The sequence below is a fragment of the Microcaecilia unicolor genome, chromosome 3 (assembly GCF_901765095.1).
Source record: "Microcaecilia unicolor chromosome 3, aMicUni1.1, whole genome shotgun sequence".
In the NCBI taxonomy this organism is placed as follows: Eukaryota; Metazoa; Chordata; class Amphibia; order Gymnophiona; family Siphonopidae; genus Microcaecilia; species Microcaecilia unicolor.
The window spans coordinates 370,832,128-370,853,202 of record NC_044033.1 but is presented as its reverse complement, the minus strand read 5'-3'; the positions used below and the strand labels follow the sequence as shown (position 1 = coordinate 370,853,202).

The following is a 21,075-nucleotide window of genomic DNA, read 5'->3' as shown; positions in this document are numbered from 1 at the left end:
ATGTAGACAACAAAAAGATTCCAGATAAGATGTAATTTGAGATGCAACTATAGACTCCAATGATCTTGCCATACAAGGTATATACTGGCTACTGGGCAAAAATTCAATACAATAGTTAAGCCTTCTCCATGAGATTTTGGGATTGGTGTTAAAATAGTTTTTCCCAATAACAAAGGGAAAATCTCATCTTGTAAAAATTAACTAAGGGCCTCTTATCAAGCTGCAGTAGTGGTTCCCGCACGGCAATGACGATGAAGCCCATTCAAAGTGAATGGGCTTACGGGCTTTGTCGGCATTACAGCACCGGGGATACCTAGTGTGGTTTGATAAAACAGGCCCTAAACCAGTTAACCAATTAACGAATTGAACTGGACTATCACACAACAAATAAGAGGGACAAATGTCCAGTAGACGCAATTTATGTGACAATTTTTTCAATAATAAAAATACCATTTCCTCACTAACCAATGAAAACGAAGACCAAATCCGATCAACTACTATTTGGCTCTTCACATCTTGATACATCAGTTGCATCTAACTGTAAGGAAGCCTGGAAAGTGATTGTCTAATAAGACTAACGTTTTCAATAAAATATCTTACCAAGTCTGCTGCTGTTGGTTGCATTGACTCAGAAAGAGCAGTGACTATTGACACCTGGGTGAGATTATTAAAAATTTTAAAAGTAACACTGGACGCTGAAGGTGATTTTGTTTTTCAAATTTCTTCTTATGAAGGACTACTGCTCATTGTAAATTACTAAAGGAAATTTGGTTTGGATCCTTCCTTGAGCTTCCTTTATACACATTTTAAGGGGGCAACTATACATTGTACAACACCTGCTTATTGCAACGTATCTGTGGACTGTAATAAATTTGCAAATCATTTTGCAAATAAGATCTATTTTTATTCAGGAAGAGATTGGAAAAGATCCAAAGATATACAATCATACTGAAAAAAAAAATGTGAATGTTCCAAAAATATGGAAGACTTTTTATTACTGGAATCAAAGCATTTTAGAAAAAAGAAATAGTTTAGCTAAAGATTACAACTTTTGGAGGTGATACCTGGTGGCGTTTGTGTGGCTGGTGGGCCTCTTCTTTGCTGAATACCATCTGGCAAGGGTGAACTGACTCCCTGTTCAGTATCGCTAGTGTCGCGACCTTCTGGCACCCCTGAAGACACCCGCTGTCACTAGGGGGCTTCAACTGTTTGAAATCGCTGGAGCTCCTGTTTCCTTGCTGCAGGTGATACCTGGTGGCGTTTGTGTGGCTGCTGGGCCTCTTCTTTGCTGAATACCATCTGGCAAGGGTAAGCTGACTTCTTGTTCGGGATTGCTAGTGCCGCGACCACCTGGCATCCCTGAGGAAACCCGCTGACATCACTAAGGGGCTTCAACTGTTTGAAATCGCTGACGCTCCTGTGGCCAAACAGTCCCTTGGAGCACCGAGGAGTGGCCAGCTGGTGAGAAATGGGGACATGTAAAATTAAGACATCTACTCCTACGGTTGGACCATTGGATAAACATTTGTCACCTTCTGGAACATCAGCATCTCAGGTATTGTCCCCAACTGGGCAGAGGCGTAGCTAGGTTTTGACGTCTGGGGGAGCAGACTTTTGTAAAATAGGCGCCAGAAGGCAGGCAGGCAGGCAGGCCATAGCATCCTACAGCAGAGAAGGTGCAACTAGACATTCTTGGAAAAGACAAGCCTAGGGATGACGTCAAAAAAGTTGAAACCAATTAAGTTAGTCCATGTTTCCTCCTTCCCTGTGCAGCCGTCATCTAGTACACTCAAAATAAAGCAAGCAAACCTATGAGCTGCTACATCCTTGTTGTTCTTTACTGTTGATAGCATTTTTATTTAATCTCACTTATATTAAACATGCTGGCTTGTGCAGCATATGGATGTACATACAGGAAGTATTTGTTTCATTGGTTAGAGTACTAATTTGTTCTATATTTTAAATCATTGTGTCATTTGGAGGGGCTGGTTATAGGGTCTCTCCCTCCCTCACCCCCTGTATTCGTGTAGAAATGTTTTCACCTAGTAAAGGGCCACCAAAACAGACATCAGATGCAGATGTGATTCCATGTGCCCCAACGAAAAGGAGAGTTTAATTTTACTTCCATTTAATTTCAGTATATTCCACCTTTATAACACCAGACTTCCCAAAGGCAGATTAAAGCAACAGTTAAGATGAACAGTTAAGATAAAGAAACAGGATATTCTCACTGAAAGTTTGCCATCTGTATTGTATAGAATAATGTAGAAAAATGAGCACAAAATACAGAGTTTATAACTGCTGTTTCTACCAGCTATAATAATTTTTAACCTGTTTTAGTGATGTTGTGGCACCGCGTGCAAGCAGGAAGGCAACGGTACATGTGCTTAGGCGCCTTTTTTTGAAATATCCATTTGGGGGAGCGACCGCTCTCCCTGTGCCCCCCCCCCCCTAGCTACGCCATTGCAACTGGGGTGTCTCTTCCTCTCCAGTATACATACTCCCCCTCCTCCACCAGTGAGCTGCCGAGATGAGATCCCAAGAGGTTTCCCCTTCTCAAACTGGGATTCCTTCCGCGACTCAAATATCTGTTGTATCTTTTACTAAATTGCCATCTGCTTTACCATCACTGAGTCTCTTTTCGGAACCTCAAGTAGATAGGGACAAGCAGGACATTATTTTGAGAGACTTATGTGAGACAAATTTACGGATACATACCAAATATGTATTATTTCATAGGAAAAGCAACAAACCCATATCAAGGAAAGGTGATTTTACTATTACAAATTGAAAAAGGACAAAATGAAAAAAGTTAGTCTATACTAAACTATCTAATTTACGACTAATTTGTCAAATATGTATTATTCAATCCCACCTCCTGCAGCTTTAATCAGACAAAATGGGCAATTATTCAGGCTGAAAGTTGCAATCTGTTTTTTTTTTAAAGATTTTATAAATGTGCAAGAAAATAGAGTCACAGGAAAAATATACAAATATGTATTATTTCATAGGAAAACCAAACCCATATCAAGGAAAGGTGATTTTACTATTACAAATTGAAAAGGGGCAAATTTGTAATACTAAAATCACCTTTCCTTGATATGGGTTTGTTGGTTTTCCTATGAAATAATACATATTTGGGAACATTGGGCACTAATGGGTTTATCCGTTATTTTGTTCACCAGCTGTTGCTTTGCCTCTCTCCATTGTCTCAGTGCCTTTTGTTTTCTGCCTGTTCCACATACAGTGCTGATTATACAGTTCTGTTCACTGCCTTGCTGTTTGCTTGAAAGGAAGTTAATCAAATTAAAACCTAGAAGTTAGGATTGTACATCTTCATTTAGCAATGCCCCCTCCCCAAATAGGGTATAAAATGTTTTCAGAAAATGGCCAGTAAATGCCCTTTACTCAAGGACCCATTTGCTATCAGGCTCATCCACTGTACAATCCTAACTTCTAGGTTTTAATTTGATTAACCTCCTTTCAAGCAAACAGCAAGGCAGTGAACAGAACTGTATAATCAGCACTGAATGTGGAACAGGCATAAAACAAAAGGCACTGAGACAATGGAGAGGCAAAGCAACAGCTGGTGAAAAAAAAATAGCTGAATAAACAGATTAACCCATTAGTGCCCAATGTTCCCCATAATAAAATCCCATATGGGATCCTTGGGCACTAATGGGTTAATGACTCAAGATAGGCATATCAACTGACCTCAGTAGGATGCAGGAGTTAAGCTTAACGGGAGAAGGCCTAAGAAAAGAGCCTTATCTTTAGTCTGGCCTTAAATATCAGGTAAGAGGGCTGGCACCTGTGCTCATCTGGCAATCTATTCCAGAAAGGTGGATGGCGCTAATAGTGATTTCCGGGCATACACCCAAGTGGAGTTTTTGAAAACAAACATATTTCCAGTTCTTACAGCTAGAGACCAAGATCATCCATTTTCAGATTTTGCTGAAATTATGGGGATTGGAGTTAAAAGGTATTAGGGAACTGCCATTTTGGTTCAAATCTGTGCAAAATTACAACTGGCTGACAGTTTTTACTAAAGTAACCCATGGAACTTTGTAAGTCTAAGGGGTCCTTTTACTAAGCTGTGTAGGTGCCTACACACGCCCAACGCGTGCCAATTTAAACTACTGCATGGCCCAGCAGTAATTTCACTTTTTATGAATGGCCACAATTTCCAGCGTGCAGCGGTAACCGGGTGGTAATCAGCATTGTATGTGCACTGATGATTACCTCCCGGTTAACATGTGAGACCTTATCGCTAAGTCAATGGGTGGCGGTAAGGTCTCAGGTCCAAAATGGACGCATGCCAATTTTCATTTTGCCGCACGGCCATTTTCGGAACCCCCCCTCCCCCCCAACAGACATTTTTTGCAGGTGCGCTGAAAAATGAACATGCATGTACACCAGCGCAGGCCACTTTTCAGTGCACCTTAGTAAAAGGACCCCTAACTGCTTTGAAAATACGCCTCTAATTCTCCTAGAATCCAACAGGTTACAAGTTCCAAGGCAATATGATTTTACCAAAGGAAAATCATGCCAAACAAATCGGATTGATTTCTTTGACTCAGTGACCAGAGAACTGGACACAGGGCATGCCCTAGGCGTAATCTATTTGGATTTTAGCAGAGCCTTTGACCTAGTTCCTCACATGAGGCTCCTCAATAAGCTGAGTGGGCTGAAATTAGAACCCAAGCTGGTGAACTGGATTGGAAACTGGTTGGCTAGCAGACAACAGAGGGTTGTGCTGAATGGAGTTTGCTCGAAGGAAAAATGAGTAGTGATGTGCCTCAGGAATTGGTACTGCGACCAATTCTATTTAATATATTTGTGAGCAACATTGCTGAATGGTCTAAGGTCTGGCAGTTAAAATTTAATGTGAAGAATTGTAAATTGATGCACTTGGAGTATAGAAATCCAAAGGAGATGGATATACAAGGTAGGAGGTGAGACATTGATAAGCATGGTTCAGGAGAGAGACCTAGAGGTGACAGTATCGGATAATCTCAAGGCAGCAAAATAATGCGACAAGGTCATGGCCCTAGCAAGAAGGATTCTGGGTTGCACAGAGAGTTATAACCAGCAAAAGAAAAGAGGTGATAATGCCCCCTATACAAGTTGTTGGTGAGGCCCCACTTGGAGTATTGTAATCATTTTTGGAGGCTATATCTAGCTAAGACCATAAGAATTGATGTGGTCTAGAGAAAAAGCAACAAAATGGATTTGCACCAAAAGATGTATGAAAGAGACTTGAGGACTGAATATGTATCCCCTAGAGAAAAGGAGGGATAAGGGAGATATGATACAGACATTTAATATACATACAAATGTTTTCCACAGATGGGGAAGCGGTAGAACTAGAAAACATGAACTGAGATTACATGAGATTAGGAATAACCTCAGCCAGTACTTTTTCACAGAGAGGGTGGTGGATGTCCAGAATGCCATCCCTGAGGTGGTGGTGGAGACTAAAATGGTGACAGAATTCAAAATGTGTGGAAGATACACAAAGGATCCTTATATGGAAAGAAGGTGGAATCAAAACAAAAACCTTAGCGGTGCTTAAACAGCAATTCTGAGCATAATTCTACGGTTTGTGTCCCAAATACGGTAAAGCAGGGCAGGCTTCTACAGTCTGTGTCATGATTATAGAAAGATATATTTGGATGGACTGGAGTGGGCTTTGACAGAAACTCCAGTAATTGGGAAGTAAGGCCCGTGCCAGGCAGGCTTCTACCGTCTGTGACCTGAGAATAGAAAATACAGATAGAGAACAGGTATGCGTATTTTATATTACATTTATATCATATGCTATGAGAGTATATCTCAGAGGGGGTGGGGAAGACATCCTAAGGTTAATAGCAAGTAAAATGTCAGTTTGTAACATTGTTGGACTGTTAGTTTAATCAAGACAATGAATGTGATGTTGCTCCAACCAAAATTATAAAACCATTCTTGCATGATTGTGTGAAATATAACTGGTTGGTACTATGGCAAATTGCCGACTGACCTATTTGTGATGCCAGTATTTGTTTATGAAGGTGTGTAATCTGCACAGAGCAATATGTGCAGCTCTAGCCGTCTTGTTGGGTCGACTGGATGGACCATGCAGACCTTTATCTGCTGTCATATACTATGTGTTAGGTTTTTGCACTTAATGCATGTAAACAGACAAAGCAACATGCCTTAAGTTCAAACGTCCTGTGGTAACTGTTGGGGGGTCACGTCCAGCACTCTCCCTGCAGTTTTCGCACAGACATGCTCCCTAACGTGTTTTACTTCTGGCGTGATGAGTGCAGATGCACCTAACACCTACTGAGGTGGCATTAGGTGAACCCAGGTTAACTGCATATGTAGCACTGCGCACTACCTACCACATGCTGATTGCAAAGTGCAGTCCCCATCCCCATTCCATGCTAAGCAATTAGCGCCGGACTTTTACCGTACAGGCTGTTTAATGCGCACAAGGCATTATGGCTGGCTAGCACTAATAGCATACATTAAAACCTGTGTTAACCGCACCTTAATAAACATACCCCAAAGTTAGGAGCCTAAAACCTTTGAAAACTGACCCCAATGTTTTTTTTTTTTTAACTTGTAACATTTTTTTTAAGTGTTAAGAAAATAAAACAATAAAAATCTGTAAATACTGCTCTGCTGATCCCATTTGATGCTTTGCTGCCAGAAAAACATGATAACATTTTTCAAGGACATCAAAGCACATAATGCATCACTGAGTTGCAAATATCATTCTCCTTATTTCCCCCCCCCCCCTCTTTGTGAAGAGATGAATAATTCACAGAGGGGCCCCTTTTACAAAGGTGCAATAGGCTCTACGCATGTGCAGTGTGTGCCAAAATGAGACTACTGCCAGGCTAGCACGTCCCCCTGGCGGTAATTTTGGATTTGGTGTGTGCCCATACCACCGTGCCAAATTATTTTATTTCCTACTGTGCGTGGCATTTCCAGCATTAATCGGCAGTTGGCGCACGCCAGCCGGTCACCGTGCATGTAGCACGTGAGCCCTTACTGCTAGATCAATGGTTGGCGTTAAGGGCTCAGGATGTAAATATAGGCACGTGCTGGTTTCAATTTTACCGCAGGCTCTTTTCCCAGCCCATTGAAAAAAAAAAGCCCTTTCCCCCACATGTGGTAGAAACTGGCCCAGTGCATGCCAAAAACACACGCCCATGGTACCACAGGCCACTTTTTGCCACGGCTTAGTAAAAGGACCCCATAAAGTCATACCTATTAGTTTGAACAAAGATAAGATTTCCACCTAAATCCATGCTTTATCTTTACAGTATATAATGTATTGCTAAAACAAGGATCCCTATCTCTGGGACACTTCCAAGGAACAGGATAATATATGAGGCACTATCCATAGCCAGCCTTTAGCAGCATCCAGGTTACGCTGATGTCAGTAAGAAGCAAGAGGGACGTTCTGACAGTTTAAAATGTTAACAGAACCTCTCGGTAAAAGATAAAGTTATGGGTGAGAGCCATCCACTGACCTTCAGAACAGAGAAGACGTCTTGAACTTCTGCTGAAAGCCACGGGGACACAACGGCTGCAGGCAGAGTACAGGCAGTTGGCAGAAGAGGTGGATATGACAATGACAGGCAAGTAGTATATCCTTCTAAACGGAGACCAGTATAAACAGAGACTCCAGGTATCAGGGATATCCCTCCTCCAAGTACTTCTTCGCTGGGAGACTGGTAGGATTTAAAAACAGCCATATTTCATTGTTTCCTTTTTTTTAATATATTAGAAGGGGTTCGGCTGATAACAAGAAAAAATGAGGACTTGATGAATAAAGTTTTTGTTTCTCAAAAGAAAAAAAAAAGAAATTCTACTGAAGGCCAAATGTTAGAAAGCGGCTACGACAATCCAACCCTGATGTTGCTCTACCCCCTCCCCTGAGGCACTGAGATTGACAGTTGAAAAACTAAAGCATTAAAATCCTCTGCATATGCATATTAAACACATATGAATACCAGTCGATTTTATTCCCCACCCCATTAAGATAAGCAAAAAAAAAAAAAAAAGCTAAAATCAGCTTCAAGTAAATTAAAGCTTTTTTCTCAGGACCAGTATCTGGGAAAAGTGGCTTGTTCAGAGCAACAGATCAGCCTGCCTTGACTCAGCAAATTAAGCTGGATGCCTATTGGTTGAATAGCCCACCCCCCCGCCCCCTTTGTTTCTGATCTCCCTCTCCTGTTAATGTGGTTCAAAGTTCTACATATCAGACTGCCCTCTACAACACTTGTTTTATTTACTTTAGGATACGTTTTATTTTTAAACCCTACCCTTAGTAAACTTTTTAAAGGTGTGTTCAACCCCTACAATGAGATGGCAGCTCTCCAAAATAGTGTTTTCCTCTCTTGTGCTCTCAATCTCTTTTTTTACTTTTTATTGGAAGTTGTATAGCTAGCAAATAGTGCACGTTGAGTGATATTTTCCAGAGGGGAGCACTAGAACCATAATTTGGATGTTCAGTGTAAGATCATTACAGTTTAAATCCAAAACGCACCACCACAACCTTTCCCTGACCCATAAAACAACTGAACAAAAATGACAGAAAAAAAAAAAAAGAAATCCTCTCTCCAGACCACCATGTAAAGGCATGGGTTGAATTTAGGTTTGGATTGTCTAAGGAAGGGAATTCTTGCCCTAATCTATAGGGTGACCCTTTAAACAAAAATAAACACACATACTTAAAAAAAATAAAAATAAAAAAAGCAGCAATTATAGGCCTGTGCTGCCCTGAGGACCACCAGAACAAGGTCTGAAGCAGTGGACTGCAACGAAGGAACAGATCTGAAGGTTTTATGCTGTTCTCTTCTATACTTCCGGGGTTTTCTGGCTTCGACGTTGATCACCGGTATTGCTCTCCGCTGCTCAATTTTGTATAGCCCTTGCAGGACCAGCTCAGTCCAGGCACATAAAATCCGCTTCTTCTCACCAGGGCATACCTGTTCGTGTCCTTTTCCTCTGTTTTTTACAAAGGCAATAGATTGGAAAAACAAATAAACCTGTCAAAAAAAACAAAAAAAGTGAGAAGAGAGAAAGAGCATGCACACAAGGTTTCTATATATTTTGCATATATATGAGCACATATATTACAGTCAATGCAGCAAGTTGGAAGAACTGTCAACTGAAGAAGCATTTTAATTGCATGATTGAAAAGAGGGTGAGCAACCCTGTCAATGGCACCTTAACAACTTTAAAATACAAATACACATCAAGAGGATTTCTGTTCCCTCCTCAGAAGCACGTTGAAGTCCTCCAGGATGTACAGGGAGCATCAAAACCACAGTATTTCCACTATCACCATGCTTCCCTCTTCACCAGAGGGCAAGTGAATACTGAGTGCCTGACACCTGAACCCAAGGCAAGGATCTTAGAGATCCTTACCTGCAAAATTATTTTCTCACATTAAAGGTGCATAATATTATACTTTAAGGTTGCCTATGAGCCATCAACACTTAAGAGGTTAATTTTATAACAGGTCACCTAGGTTGAGAGAGCAACATGAGCCTATTTGTAGCCTGTGTGTCTTTGTAAGGTACCAGTGCTCAGGGGCAGACTGACCATTAGTTCAACCGGGCAGTGCCCGAGGGCCCAGAGGCTCTTCCCAGTTCCCCGCCACAGCACATTGCAGCCCTCCCCAGTACTACCTTGAATGGCCTGGTGGTCTAGTGACCTCCGCCCTAAATATTTGAAAAATGGCTGCCGAGACCCGCGAGACTACTGCAGTAACTCTCGGCAGCCACTTTGAAAAACACAGCGGCGGCACAGTGGCGATAGTAGGCAGGAAAGAGTGGGGTTCTTTCCTGCCCACGAAGAAGCCTGCAGACTACCAGACCCTTCAAGGTAGGACCGGGAAAGGCGGTGGCGGAAGGCAGTGGCTGGGAGGGGGGCCCAATGACCTTCAATACCTGGGGGCCCCGACCACCGTCAGTCCGCCCCTGCCAGCACAAATCCTGCAGAAATTATGGCTACAATGAAGACACAGATGTAATTGTTCATGGTAAAGCACATATGTAAATCACAACTCCTCGGCCCGTGCTCCCCCCCCCCCCCAAAAAAAAAAAACCCGTCCCAGAACACATCTACATTTTTGTGCATGGGGTAATTTATAAGACATATTTTATGCAAGCATAGGACTAAATGTAAATGGGGCTGATAAAAATTAGCGCTAAGCACTATTCTATAAACAGCACTCAGAGTTGGGCACCGTTTATAGAACAGAGTTTGGTGCTGCGATTCGTATTCAGTTTTGGGCATGAGGATTTACACCAATTGAAACCTTGTATAAATTCTCGTGCCGACATTAGACACAAATCTCCCTTATTTTGTAACATTACATACAAATTCTAGGAACACCCCTGATCTGCCCGTGCCCCTCCCATGGCCATGCCACCTTTTTGGATCCCCATGTAAGTCCCAGAGCGTGTAAATTTAAATTAATGCTGATTAGCACCAATAAATTATTAGCGCCCGATTATTGGTGCTAATAAGGGGAATACTGTATATATACATGAAAAATGCCTTTACACAATTACCCTGCACAGATACCAGAGACTAGATTTTATATATTGCGCCTTAAAAAAATCAGCGCTGAAATGAAATACACCTAGGTGTAGGCGTACGTTATAGAATAAGCCTAAACTTCTATGTGGTTTATAGAATACACCCAAGTGTCCATCTGCATGACTAAATTTCGTCACGGGCAGTTACGCCAAGTAAAACTTGGTGTAAATGCGTTCAGCGCTGCGTACGTCTGGTAGCGCTATACAAATGCTAATAATAATAATAATAAATGCTCACATCTAAATTACAAGCAAACTGGGTGTATTCTATAACCACATGCATAGATTTTAGAAACGCCCACAACCTACCCATTCCATGCCCATGGCCATGCCCCTTTTCACCTCTACGACTCAGAATTTATGTACACGATGTTACAGAAAAAGCTAAGTTCTGCACTTAAATTCTAATTAATGCCAATTAGTGTCAATAATTGATTGTTAAATGGCAATTATGGGCTTATTAATTAAGTTGCATGCCCAAACCCAGAATATGACTGGATTTGCGAGCGCAACTTAAATTGCGTTATACAGAATCTGGGGGATTAGGGCAGGTAAATAATTTGTCTCTGTAGGACAGCACCGTAGTCAGGTACTTATTTCTCGAAGCAGTCTTCAAGGAAAGTTCTAGTCACCACTTGATGCACAGGATTTCAAAAGAAGCCATGAGAATTACATGAGGCCCTGCACAAGAAATGTTAATTTTACTTTTGTCTTTTTTCTAATTCTTGAAATTTTCAGGAACATCAGAAAAATTTTTTTCATGAAAAGGATGGTGGATTCTGAGGGGGGCTGCCATCATTTTTACATTTGGATGGAATGTTGTTACCCTGATCTATCGAGAATAGCCATAGTTTGAAGGGCATAATCCCCAGTTCTCCTCCAAAACAGTTTTTTTCTCTCCAAGAGAACTGAGAAATTCAAAGGGGAGAAACAAACCACCATTATTGCGCTTGGATGCATCCGATACAATCTGCTGCCTACCCTGACGTGTTATTAGAAAGACCAATTGGAATTTTATTTTCTATCAAAGAGAATATATTCTGAGCCAAAACATGGCCTGTGTAGGGTCTATTTCATTAAAGATTGTATCACTGATCCAGTCTTTGAGGCCCTTTTGTGCTTTGTTTTGCTACCTAAAAATGTATGTCATTCTTTTGTATCAGACAAGCATTTGTGTCAAGTTACCTTCTGCTGAGTAAATTAAGGACAGGCTACAAAGATCAGTCTGAGCCAACCCATCACAAATGGTCTGGAATGAACCTAGGAAGCTAGGGCGTACAACTGACTGTGGGGACCACACCAGTTTCTTTGGAATATGGCTCATCGCACAGAAGACATTCTGGAGGGCTTCTGCAATGTCTCAATGCTACCAATAGGGCCCTAAATCATGCAATAGGTTTGGGTTGCATGATTTAGGGTCCTGTTTACTAAGCAGTGTTACAGGCGTGTTAACGTTTTTAACGCACGTTAACTATGTACGTGCCTACAATATCCCTATAGGCGCCTATATGGTTATCGTGTGTGCTAAGTGCAGGCTCGCTAAAAACACTAACGCACCTTAGTAAACAGGGCCCTTAATGTTGGAACAACACACAATTGATTTAGGTGCTTGAAAACTGGAGACTGTGCAATTTTTCTTGTTCAAAGATAATTCCCCCATCCCCCATATGAGATGATTGGAAAACATTTTTTTCAGAAGTCTTTCCTTTAAGATGTCCCACAAGCAATACCTTCAATATGTACATTTATTTTGTGCTAAGATGGAAGCTTTAATATCAGTGAATAGCCTTAAAGCTTTTGGACTTTTGGAATCTTCTCAAGTGGATATTATATCAAGAGGAATATTCATTTCTTTTGCCCTGGAGTTGGACAGAGATTTGGTTTTGAAGATATATGTTAAGAATCTACTTTATTTTTTGGCCAAAAGGGTTACATCTTTCCAAATTTATACAAATCTACTCAAGCTTCCAGGAGTTTTCGGAATTTAGAGGACAGGTTTTAGGAATTGAGGTTTCCCATTTTCTCAAATGAATTGTGAGGTTACAAGAGAATGAGTTTGTTTTATTTCATTCTATACAATTGAAAAAATTGAGGGATAAGAAGTCAGTGGAGATCATATGTAGTCCCTCTGGGCATTTGGGGTTAGCTATGGTTGTAATTGTTGAAGTCTGGGATAAGAGACTATAGGGTCCTTTTACTTACAGTTTAGTGCAAAGGTTATTCAAGAAGTTCATTTTTTGATCTAGCAATTTATTGCAATTTTACTGATACTACACTAAAATGATATATAGAAGTGCTACATCTTATGCCAGGGTGGGCAACCCAGTGAGGTTGAATATGCATGAGATCTATTTGAATAGTACAAAGTACTTTGTTTTTTATGCTTCATGTTTTCTATTGTATATGACAGGAGTGGGCAACCTCATCCCTCGAGGTCATTTCCCCAATGAGAACCTAAGCTTTGACATACTGGGACAGACCGAAGGTCCATCAAGTCCATTATTCTGTTTCCAACAGTGGCCAATCCAGGTCACAAGTAGCTGGCAATTTCCCAGAACAGTAAAACAGATTTTATGCTGCTTATCCTAGAAATAAGCAGTGAATTTTCCCAAGTTCATCTTAATAATGGCTTATGAACTTTTACAAGAGGACCTCACGAGACTGGGAGACTGGGCGGCTAAATGGCAGATGACGTTTAATGTGAGCAAATGTGCAAGGTGATGCATGTGGGAAAAAAGAACCCGAATTATAGCTACGTCATGCAAGGTTCCACGTTAGGAGTTACGGACCAAGAAAGGGATCTGGGTGTCGTCGTCGGCTAGGAAAGCGAATAGAATGTTGGGTATTATTAGGAAAGGTATGGAAAACAGGTGTGAGGATGTTATAATGCCGTTGTATTGCTCCATGGTGCGACCGCACCTTGAGTATTGTGTTCAATTCTGGTCGCCGCATCTCAAGAAAGATATAGTAGAATTGGAAAAGGTGCAGAGAAGGGCGACTAAAATGATAGCGGGGATGGGACGACTTTCCTATGAAGAAAGATTAAAGAGGCTAGGGCTATTCAGCTTGGAGAAGAGATGGCTGAGGGGAGACATGATAGAGGTATATAAAATAATGAGTGGAATGGAACAGGTGGATGTGAAGCGTCTGTTCATGCTTTCCAAAAATACTAGGACTAGGGGGCATGCGATGAAACTACAGTGTAGTAAATTTAAAACAAATCGGAGAAAATTTGTCTTCACCCAACGTGTAATTAAACTCTGGAATTCGTTGCCGGAGAAAGTCGTGAAGGCGGTTAGCTTAGCAGAGTTTAAAAAGGGGTTGGACGGTTTCCTAAAGGACAAGTCCATAAACCGCTACTAAATGGACTTGGGAAAAATCCACAATTCCAGGAATAACATGTATAGAATGTTTGTATGTTTGGGAAGCTTGCCAGGTGCCCTTGGCCTGGATTGGCTGCTGCCGTGGACAGGATGCTGGGCTCGATGGACCCTTGGTCTTTTCCCAGTATGGCATTACTTATGTACTTAGGAAAGTATTCAAACTTTTTTTAAACCCTACTAAGCTAACTGCTTTTACATGAGTATGCATGAGATTTATTTGTATGCACTGCCTCCACTGTATGCAAATAGATCTCATGGATATTCAACTTCACTGGGTTGTCCACCCCGGCATAAGATGTAGCACTTCTATATATCATTTTTCTATATATCATTTTAGTGTAGTATCTGTAAAATTGCAATACATTTTTAGATCAATAAAATGAACTTTTTGAATAACCTTTCCACTGAACTGAAACTTCCACAAAAGCCCTGGTGGGATCACCTGAGACCTGACATGCACATGAATGATATGGTCAGTCGCCAGAGCCAACCAACATAATATTTTGAAGACCCTGTCCACGATGCAATAGTCTGATTGGTCCATTGTGTCACATCCATGCAGATCAATGAGCTGACAGGAAGGACAAAAATCTTTAGTAAAAAAAATGAAAATCTTTTTGGGAAAAGCAAAGCAAAGCATTACTGTTGCCATGTTCATTGCCTGGTATCTAAATATAACAGTAAGGACTTTGATCTCACTGTTGACGGAAGGTCAGGTACACAAGTGGACGGTTCTCTGGTCATGCTCCCCTCCTAAAGTTAAGAAGTCTGGAGGGAGAGGGGTTGTGGTGAATTGGCCCTGCCGGCCCTCAAGACAGGACATCATTGAGGCTGCAAGGAGCCATGGGACCCAAAGGAGGAAGTGGCAGAAAATAGAGGTGGTGGTCAATGCTTAGCAGGTGAAAGTATTAAAGTCTTGTGAAGTCAGGCCTGGAAGCTTGATGGAAGAAATTGCTGAGAGATTGTTTTGGGTTCATGTTTGTCTTGGGGCTGAGAAGGCAAATGTTTAGTATGAGTTAACAATCTCAGGCTTGACAGAGGTGACTCAGTAAGGATTTTAAAAAAGCGCAAATAGGCTCCTCAAGCAAATTTCAACAGGTGTCAGCTAGTATGTACTGTACAAATAAGGATCAACAAGTTGTAGGTGATCTGTTTTTGATGGGTCTGATGGTCCAATAAAGTTAGTCCAGTAAAACGGTTATCACCTACAACTTGTTTGTTGACCCTTATTTTGTAAATACTAGCTGGCACTTACTGAAATTTGCCTGAGAAGCCTGTTCACTTCCTTTACCCCTGCGATGTTATCTCTCTCCAGCCTGGTCAATCACCTTGTACTGAACAGGTCAGACCTGTCTTGCTGTACATAAACCTGCTGCTTCTTCCCAACACAAGAACAAAGCAACATAACAAAATTACAAACTTTTGTTAACCCTTAATTTTAGTTAAAGAAACACCTTCATTAACATAAGAAAGGGGGAACCTATAAGAAAATATGAGAAACATTCCTCAAATCAAAACTTTACCTATTTAGGAAATTTGTTTTGCAATCTAATAATCAGTTTGGGTTGGTATATTTTTATTTTTCAGTATAATTTAGGTTTGAAGGCTGTATTTCCTGAAAAAGTCCAGCTTCTTTTACAATGTGACCCGCTTTGAACTGTGAGGTACATGGCGGAATACAAGCTAATACTGTTAATGTTAAAATGAATCAGTGATCTCCAAGATGAGGGAGAGGAGTCTAGCCCAGCGCTAACGTGGATGGAGTGCAAGTTAAGATCAGGGTCAAATTATGCATTGGGCAAGACTAGGTGGTCGCCTAGAGCAGCAACTTCAAGGGGGTGGCAAACACAAGCTCAGCCAATCAGGCAGTCACTCAAAAGAACCATCAGCCCAAATAGCCCATATATCCAGGTAAAATTGTCTATGCACCCTGGGGGGGATTCTATAGATGGCGCCCAAAGTTAGACGCCAAGAAGATCCATGCTAAACTAGTATTGTACAATGGACTCTACTAGTTTAACGCAGATCTCGCTGCCCAACTTTGGGCACCGCACTTAGAGGCCCTTTTACAAAGGTGCGTAGGTACCTACGCGTGTCCAATGTGCGTCAAATTGGCACTACTGCCTGGCTACCATGTGCCCCGGGCATTAATTCCATTTTTGGTGCGTGCCCAAATATTTTCTGTTTTCTACAGCGGGGCGCTTACCCCAGCAGTAATCGGCAGTTGGCGAGCGCTGGACGCTTACCGCCCGGTTAGAGCATGAGACCTTACTGCCCGCTAACTCAATGGGTGGCGGTAAGGTCTCAGGCCGAAAATGGATGCACATTGGTTTTCATTTTGTCGCACATCCATTTTCCGGCACATTAAAAAAAATCCCTTTTTTCCAGGCGCGCTCAAGAAATGGACCAGCTTGCGTCCAAAACAAGCACATACACCAGCGCAAGCCACTTTTGGGTGCACCTTAGTAAAAGGGCCCCTTAGCCTGCTGAAACCTGGGGTAAACGCTGGCACTTAAGTAATGACACTTTGGTGCATAAATAACCCTATTCTGTAACTTCGTGCCTAATTTCTGGGAATGCCCCTGACCTGCCCGTGTCCCTCCCATGGTCACACCCCCTTTTCAGTTGCATGCTAGAAAATTTAGACGGGCATTTTATAGACTACGGCGCAGGGCAGAGCCACTCGTAAACCCATATGTGTCAATTAATACCAATACAAATGCTAATAATAATAATACTTATTATTATTATTAATCGTTACTGGCTCATTAACCCGCTCAGATGGATGGGTGGGCTATAAATTTTGTTAAATTAATTAATTTGCACATGGATCTAGGATCCGCATCCAAATTTGGGTCCCAAATTGAGGTAGCCTATATGGAATCCAAAGGCCTTTGGGTAAAAGTACTGTACCGGCTGATGTTTCTTCTCAGTCTGTGTGATTGGTCTGGATTATCGCTTTGGTTGCCTGAGCTTGTCTTTTCCACTCTCTCAAAACTGCTGCCTGGTCAATGCTGGCAGTTTTCCAAAGCCATTTACCTGGGCCCTTCATAGAATCACATTTAGCACCTAAACTTTTGACGCTAGACTTACACCTGCTGAAACCAGTTAGGTGGGGCTGAGGCAGTATTCTGTAACCATGTGCATAACTTTTTGGCCTGCCCCTGACACGTCCAAGCTCCTCCCAAGGCCATGGTCCCTTTTGAGTTACGCACTATTAGAATTAGGTGCCATAGCTTATAGAATCATCAAATTTTTTGGTATCACAAAATTATTTAATAGAGGGGGTTTCTCATATATACAAATCAATTAATTACCCAACTCTTAATTTATTTCGACACCTCTTGATATCACATTAATAGGTATTGATAGTATAGGATCTCTCAGATATCTCTGTCACCACCATACAGGCTATATTGTGAGCCAGGCACTTTCAATGGTGGGCAGATATTCTTCATTTGATCCACATTTTATATATATTTTTTTTTCATTACTCCTTTTCTTGAACTTTACAAACTTCTTAAATCAAAAATTTCACTTAGCTTATTTCCGTTATTTTCCGTTATTCTACTTTATAGATCAGTCATTCATCTCGGAGACTTCTCTGAGTCTGACGTCCTGCACGTACAACATGCAGGATGTCAGCAAACAAATTGAAGAGCAGGAAGGACTGAGAAGACGTCGGCTGGCGGGGAGTGGGATCCCCCGCCAGCAAAAGTAAAGGTAGGCTGCAGCGGCGGCGGGTTCGCGGCGGGAGGGGGGGTGGCAATGTCGGCGGTGGGGGGGGGGGGGGGCGGCGCCGGGGGGAGGGCTAAAATGTGCCCCCTCCCCCCGGGCTCTGGACCCCTCCCCCACGGAAGGCTGGCTACGCCCCTGAAGTGCACATAATTCCATCAGTCAGTATGTTCACATTTTGTATGTTGAATGATTTGTAGTAGACTGTAATATACATATTGTATAACGTTTCTATATTTGTAGTATTGTACCCCTGAAGCAGCCCCTGTGTGGGAAAAACGTGGACCACTTTGGGTGACTTTTTTTTTAATAAAGACTGATTTAGAATACTTGTGTTGGATTCACTGTTTGTCGTACCTAACATTGGTGCAGATCTGAGAAGCCTCATGATTCAGAAACATGATGCAGGACAAGGAGAGGGGGCCGAAACCAAGCAGACAGGATAACAGAGGGAAAAGACTAGTCTTGTCTCAATGTATGGAAATGTACTGCTGCTATTTATTACTACTGGAACCATGCCTGTTTCCTCAACAATGAAACGGGCCCTAGGAACGCTGTCATGTAAGTTTTTTCTCTCTCTCCCCTGCCCAGCGATTCTTCCCTCCCCTCCATGTCAAGGGATTCTCCTCTTTCCTGCCCTCCCATCCGTGTCCCGCGATTCTCTCCTCTGCTGTCCTCCCATCTCATCCATGTCCATCAATTCTCCTGTGCCCTGCCCTCCCTCCCCTCGATGTCCCGCGATTCTCTCCTCCCCTCGATTTGTACCTGAACGTTCTCTGGCTGGCTGGCGCTGGCTTCCGTTCCGTTCATAACATCCCTCCTGCTGTCAGCTCGCCTCCAGTGTTCCCTTCCCTTTCACTGTTCCGCCCTCTGACATCATTACATCTTGACACGAGGGCGGGACAGTGAGGGGGAATGGAACGCTGGAGGCTGGCTGACGTCAGGAGATGTTACAAATCCAGGCAGCCAGACATGGAACATTGGAGGTGCAAATTATTATATAGGATATGGGGGTCCTTTTACTAAGCCGCAGTAACAAATGGTCTTAGCGCACCCTTACGCAGGTCTTTCTTGCACATTAAGGCCATTTTTACTGTGACTATAAAATGCGGTAAAGGCTATAGTGGTAAACCTGCGGTAACCAGTTAGCGTGTGCTAATGTGCACATGCTAACCGGTTACCACTTCCATGCCCACTCTCTGCCCATTCCTTGCCTATGCCATGTCCCCTCCCCAAAATTTGTTTTTTTTAAATAAATGCCGTGTGCTTAGGTGGGGGGGGGGGGGGGGGGATTCTATATATGGCGCCTAAAAAAAACCCACGCGGAAAACACTTCCATCTAAGTGAATTCTATAAGCAGTGACTAAATTTAGGCACTGTATATGGAATGCGCATAGTTGGTATCTCAGCGCCTAAAACTACGAGCGTCCATTCACACCAACGAAAACACGGTGTAAAACCCAGTGCGTAGATTTAAGCGCACCGAACTATAACTATTTGCATACATTTTGGGAACACCCATTTCCCCGCCTATAACCACGCCCCTTTTTGCCTGCATGCATTGAAATTTAGGCACAGTGCATTACAGAATAAGCTTAGCGACTTGTGTGCGTAAATGCTCATTATTGCTTAAGTGCTCTTAACAACAATGATTGGCTTGTTAAGCCAATTAAGTTACGCAAGCAGTTATAGAATCCGTTTGAATTTCGGAGCAGAATACTAGGAGTGCTATATAGAATCCAGGAGTTAGCACATGCAGATGGCAAAACTAACACAGGACGCTTTAGCACATCCTGTGTTAGGCCTTTAACACTGCATTAGGCATGTAGTAGCACCTAATGCAGCTTGGTAAAAGGGTCCCTTGAAGAAGTAACACAGTAACAGTAAGGTTGCTTACCTATTAAAACTGTTATGGCTCCCAGTGCCAGACCCAGAACCAAGGCTAGAGGTGCAATGAGTAACTTTCCAGCTAAAAAAACAAAAACAAAAAATCCAAAAATGTTAAATTAATTTGCAATGAGTTTCATGTATTTCTTACTGTACACTGTCTTGGACTGTAGTCATGGTAACGCTATCGAATACTGGTGAGATTTCAAGGGGACGAGTTAATACTTTTTTTCGTTCTTCTTTCTAAGGAATGAAACTTAATTGTAATATATTCAGTTGTCACAGTGCCACAGATTGCCTGTGGAATCACTTCATGTTCTCTGTGTCTGAGAATAACTAATCCTTCCTGGGTATTTAAAGGCAGCTCCACGGATTTTCAGTAGAGCTCAAGCCAAGACAGGTGCTTTCAGCAAACACAGAAAAACAGTGACCACAATCTCAGAAGCAAAGGTGACATTGCCCTGGTCTTACTGCACTGCATGTGTGCAGACATAGCTCTGATTTCCCTAAGCTCAGCAGTACCTCTCCAGGCATGCACTGGCTCAGTCTCCCCTTAAGGCAGAAAGACCTGAAAATTTACAATTGTAGATTTAAAGAGGTTAAGTATGACTATTTTGACTCTAATATTCTGCCTCAACAAATCATACAAAATTGATGTAATAAATAAATTAAAGTGAAAATAGAAGAATAGCTTTAATGATTTCAAGTGCCTGTCTAACTGCAGATCATTTCCTATGTTTCTTTACTCATAAATCGGCACAAATCAGGTACATGCGACAGAGAATAGCCATCTTAACTTTTGAGATTTCTATGGCTCTCTGCATGCAACTGGATCCAGTTAGTGAAAGACTGTGGAGCACACTTTGGGGGACATTTTACTAATCTGTGATACAGAGTGGCCTGTGCTATTACTAGCACGTGGGTTTCCCCCTCGTTGAGTCCACTTTTAGCGTGGCAGCAAAATGGTCGCATTTTCTATTTCCTCCATTAACAGCCAAGTGCTGTTTCCCAATTAGTGCATGGCCATTAATGCATGAGCCCTTACCACCACCTATTTACTAGGCAGTAAGGGCTCCTGCACTAACCATGCGCTAATTAGTTAATTAGTTAGTGAGTGGCGATGCAGATGAGCCCTTTATGTAGGGGCCCTTTTACTAAGCTAAGGTAAAAAAGTGGCTTTAGTGCTCATACATGGGTCTTTCCCACGTGATAAGGCCAATTTACCGCAACAGTAAAATTTTATATTTATATTTTATAAAAACAGGCACTAATTTTCTTACAGAATAGGCTTAAAAGAAGTGCCTTAAAATGCTTTTAGTAATCATCTTTGCCAATCAAGATGTACTCTTGAAATTATTGTAAAATTGTTTAAAAAAATGCTTTTAGTAGGTGCTGTTTCATAAAATTTTCCTTTACAGCTTGACTGTATCAATAAATCATTTGCCTTTATTGGTTATGATATGTGG

General features: G+C 41.9%; 1 protein-coding gene across 1 annotated transcript in view; it reads right to left on the bottom strand.

Annotated features, from left to right (window-relative positions):
• Nucleotides 1–8,545: 8,545 nt before the first annotated feature.
• Nucleotides 8,546–21,075, bottom strand: part of RNF217 (ring finger protein 217) — a 217,588-nt gene continuing 205,058 nt past the window's right edge. The window contains 2 exon segments of the mRNA XM_030195531.1: nt 8,546–9,044; nt 19,620–19,691. Coding sequence (XP_030051391.1) covers nt 8,971–9,044; nt 19,620–19,691 — 146 coding nt within the window. The 3' untranslated portion in view covers nt 8,546–8,970.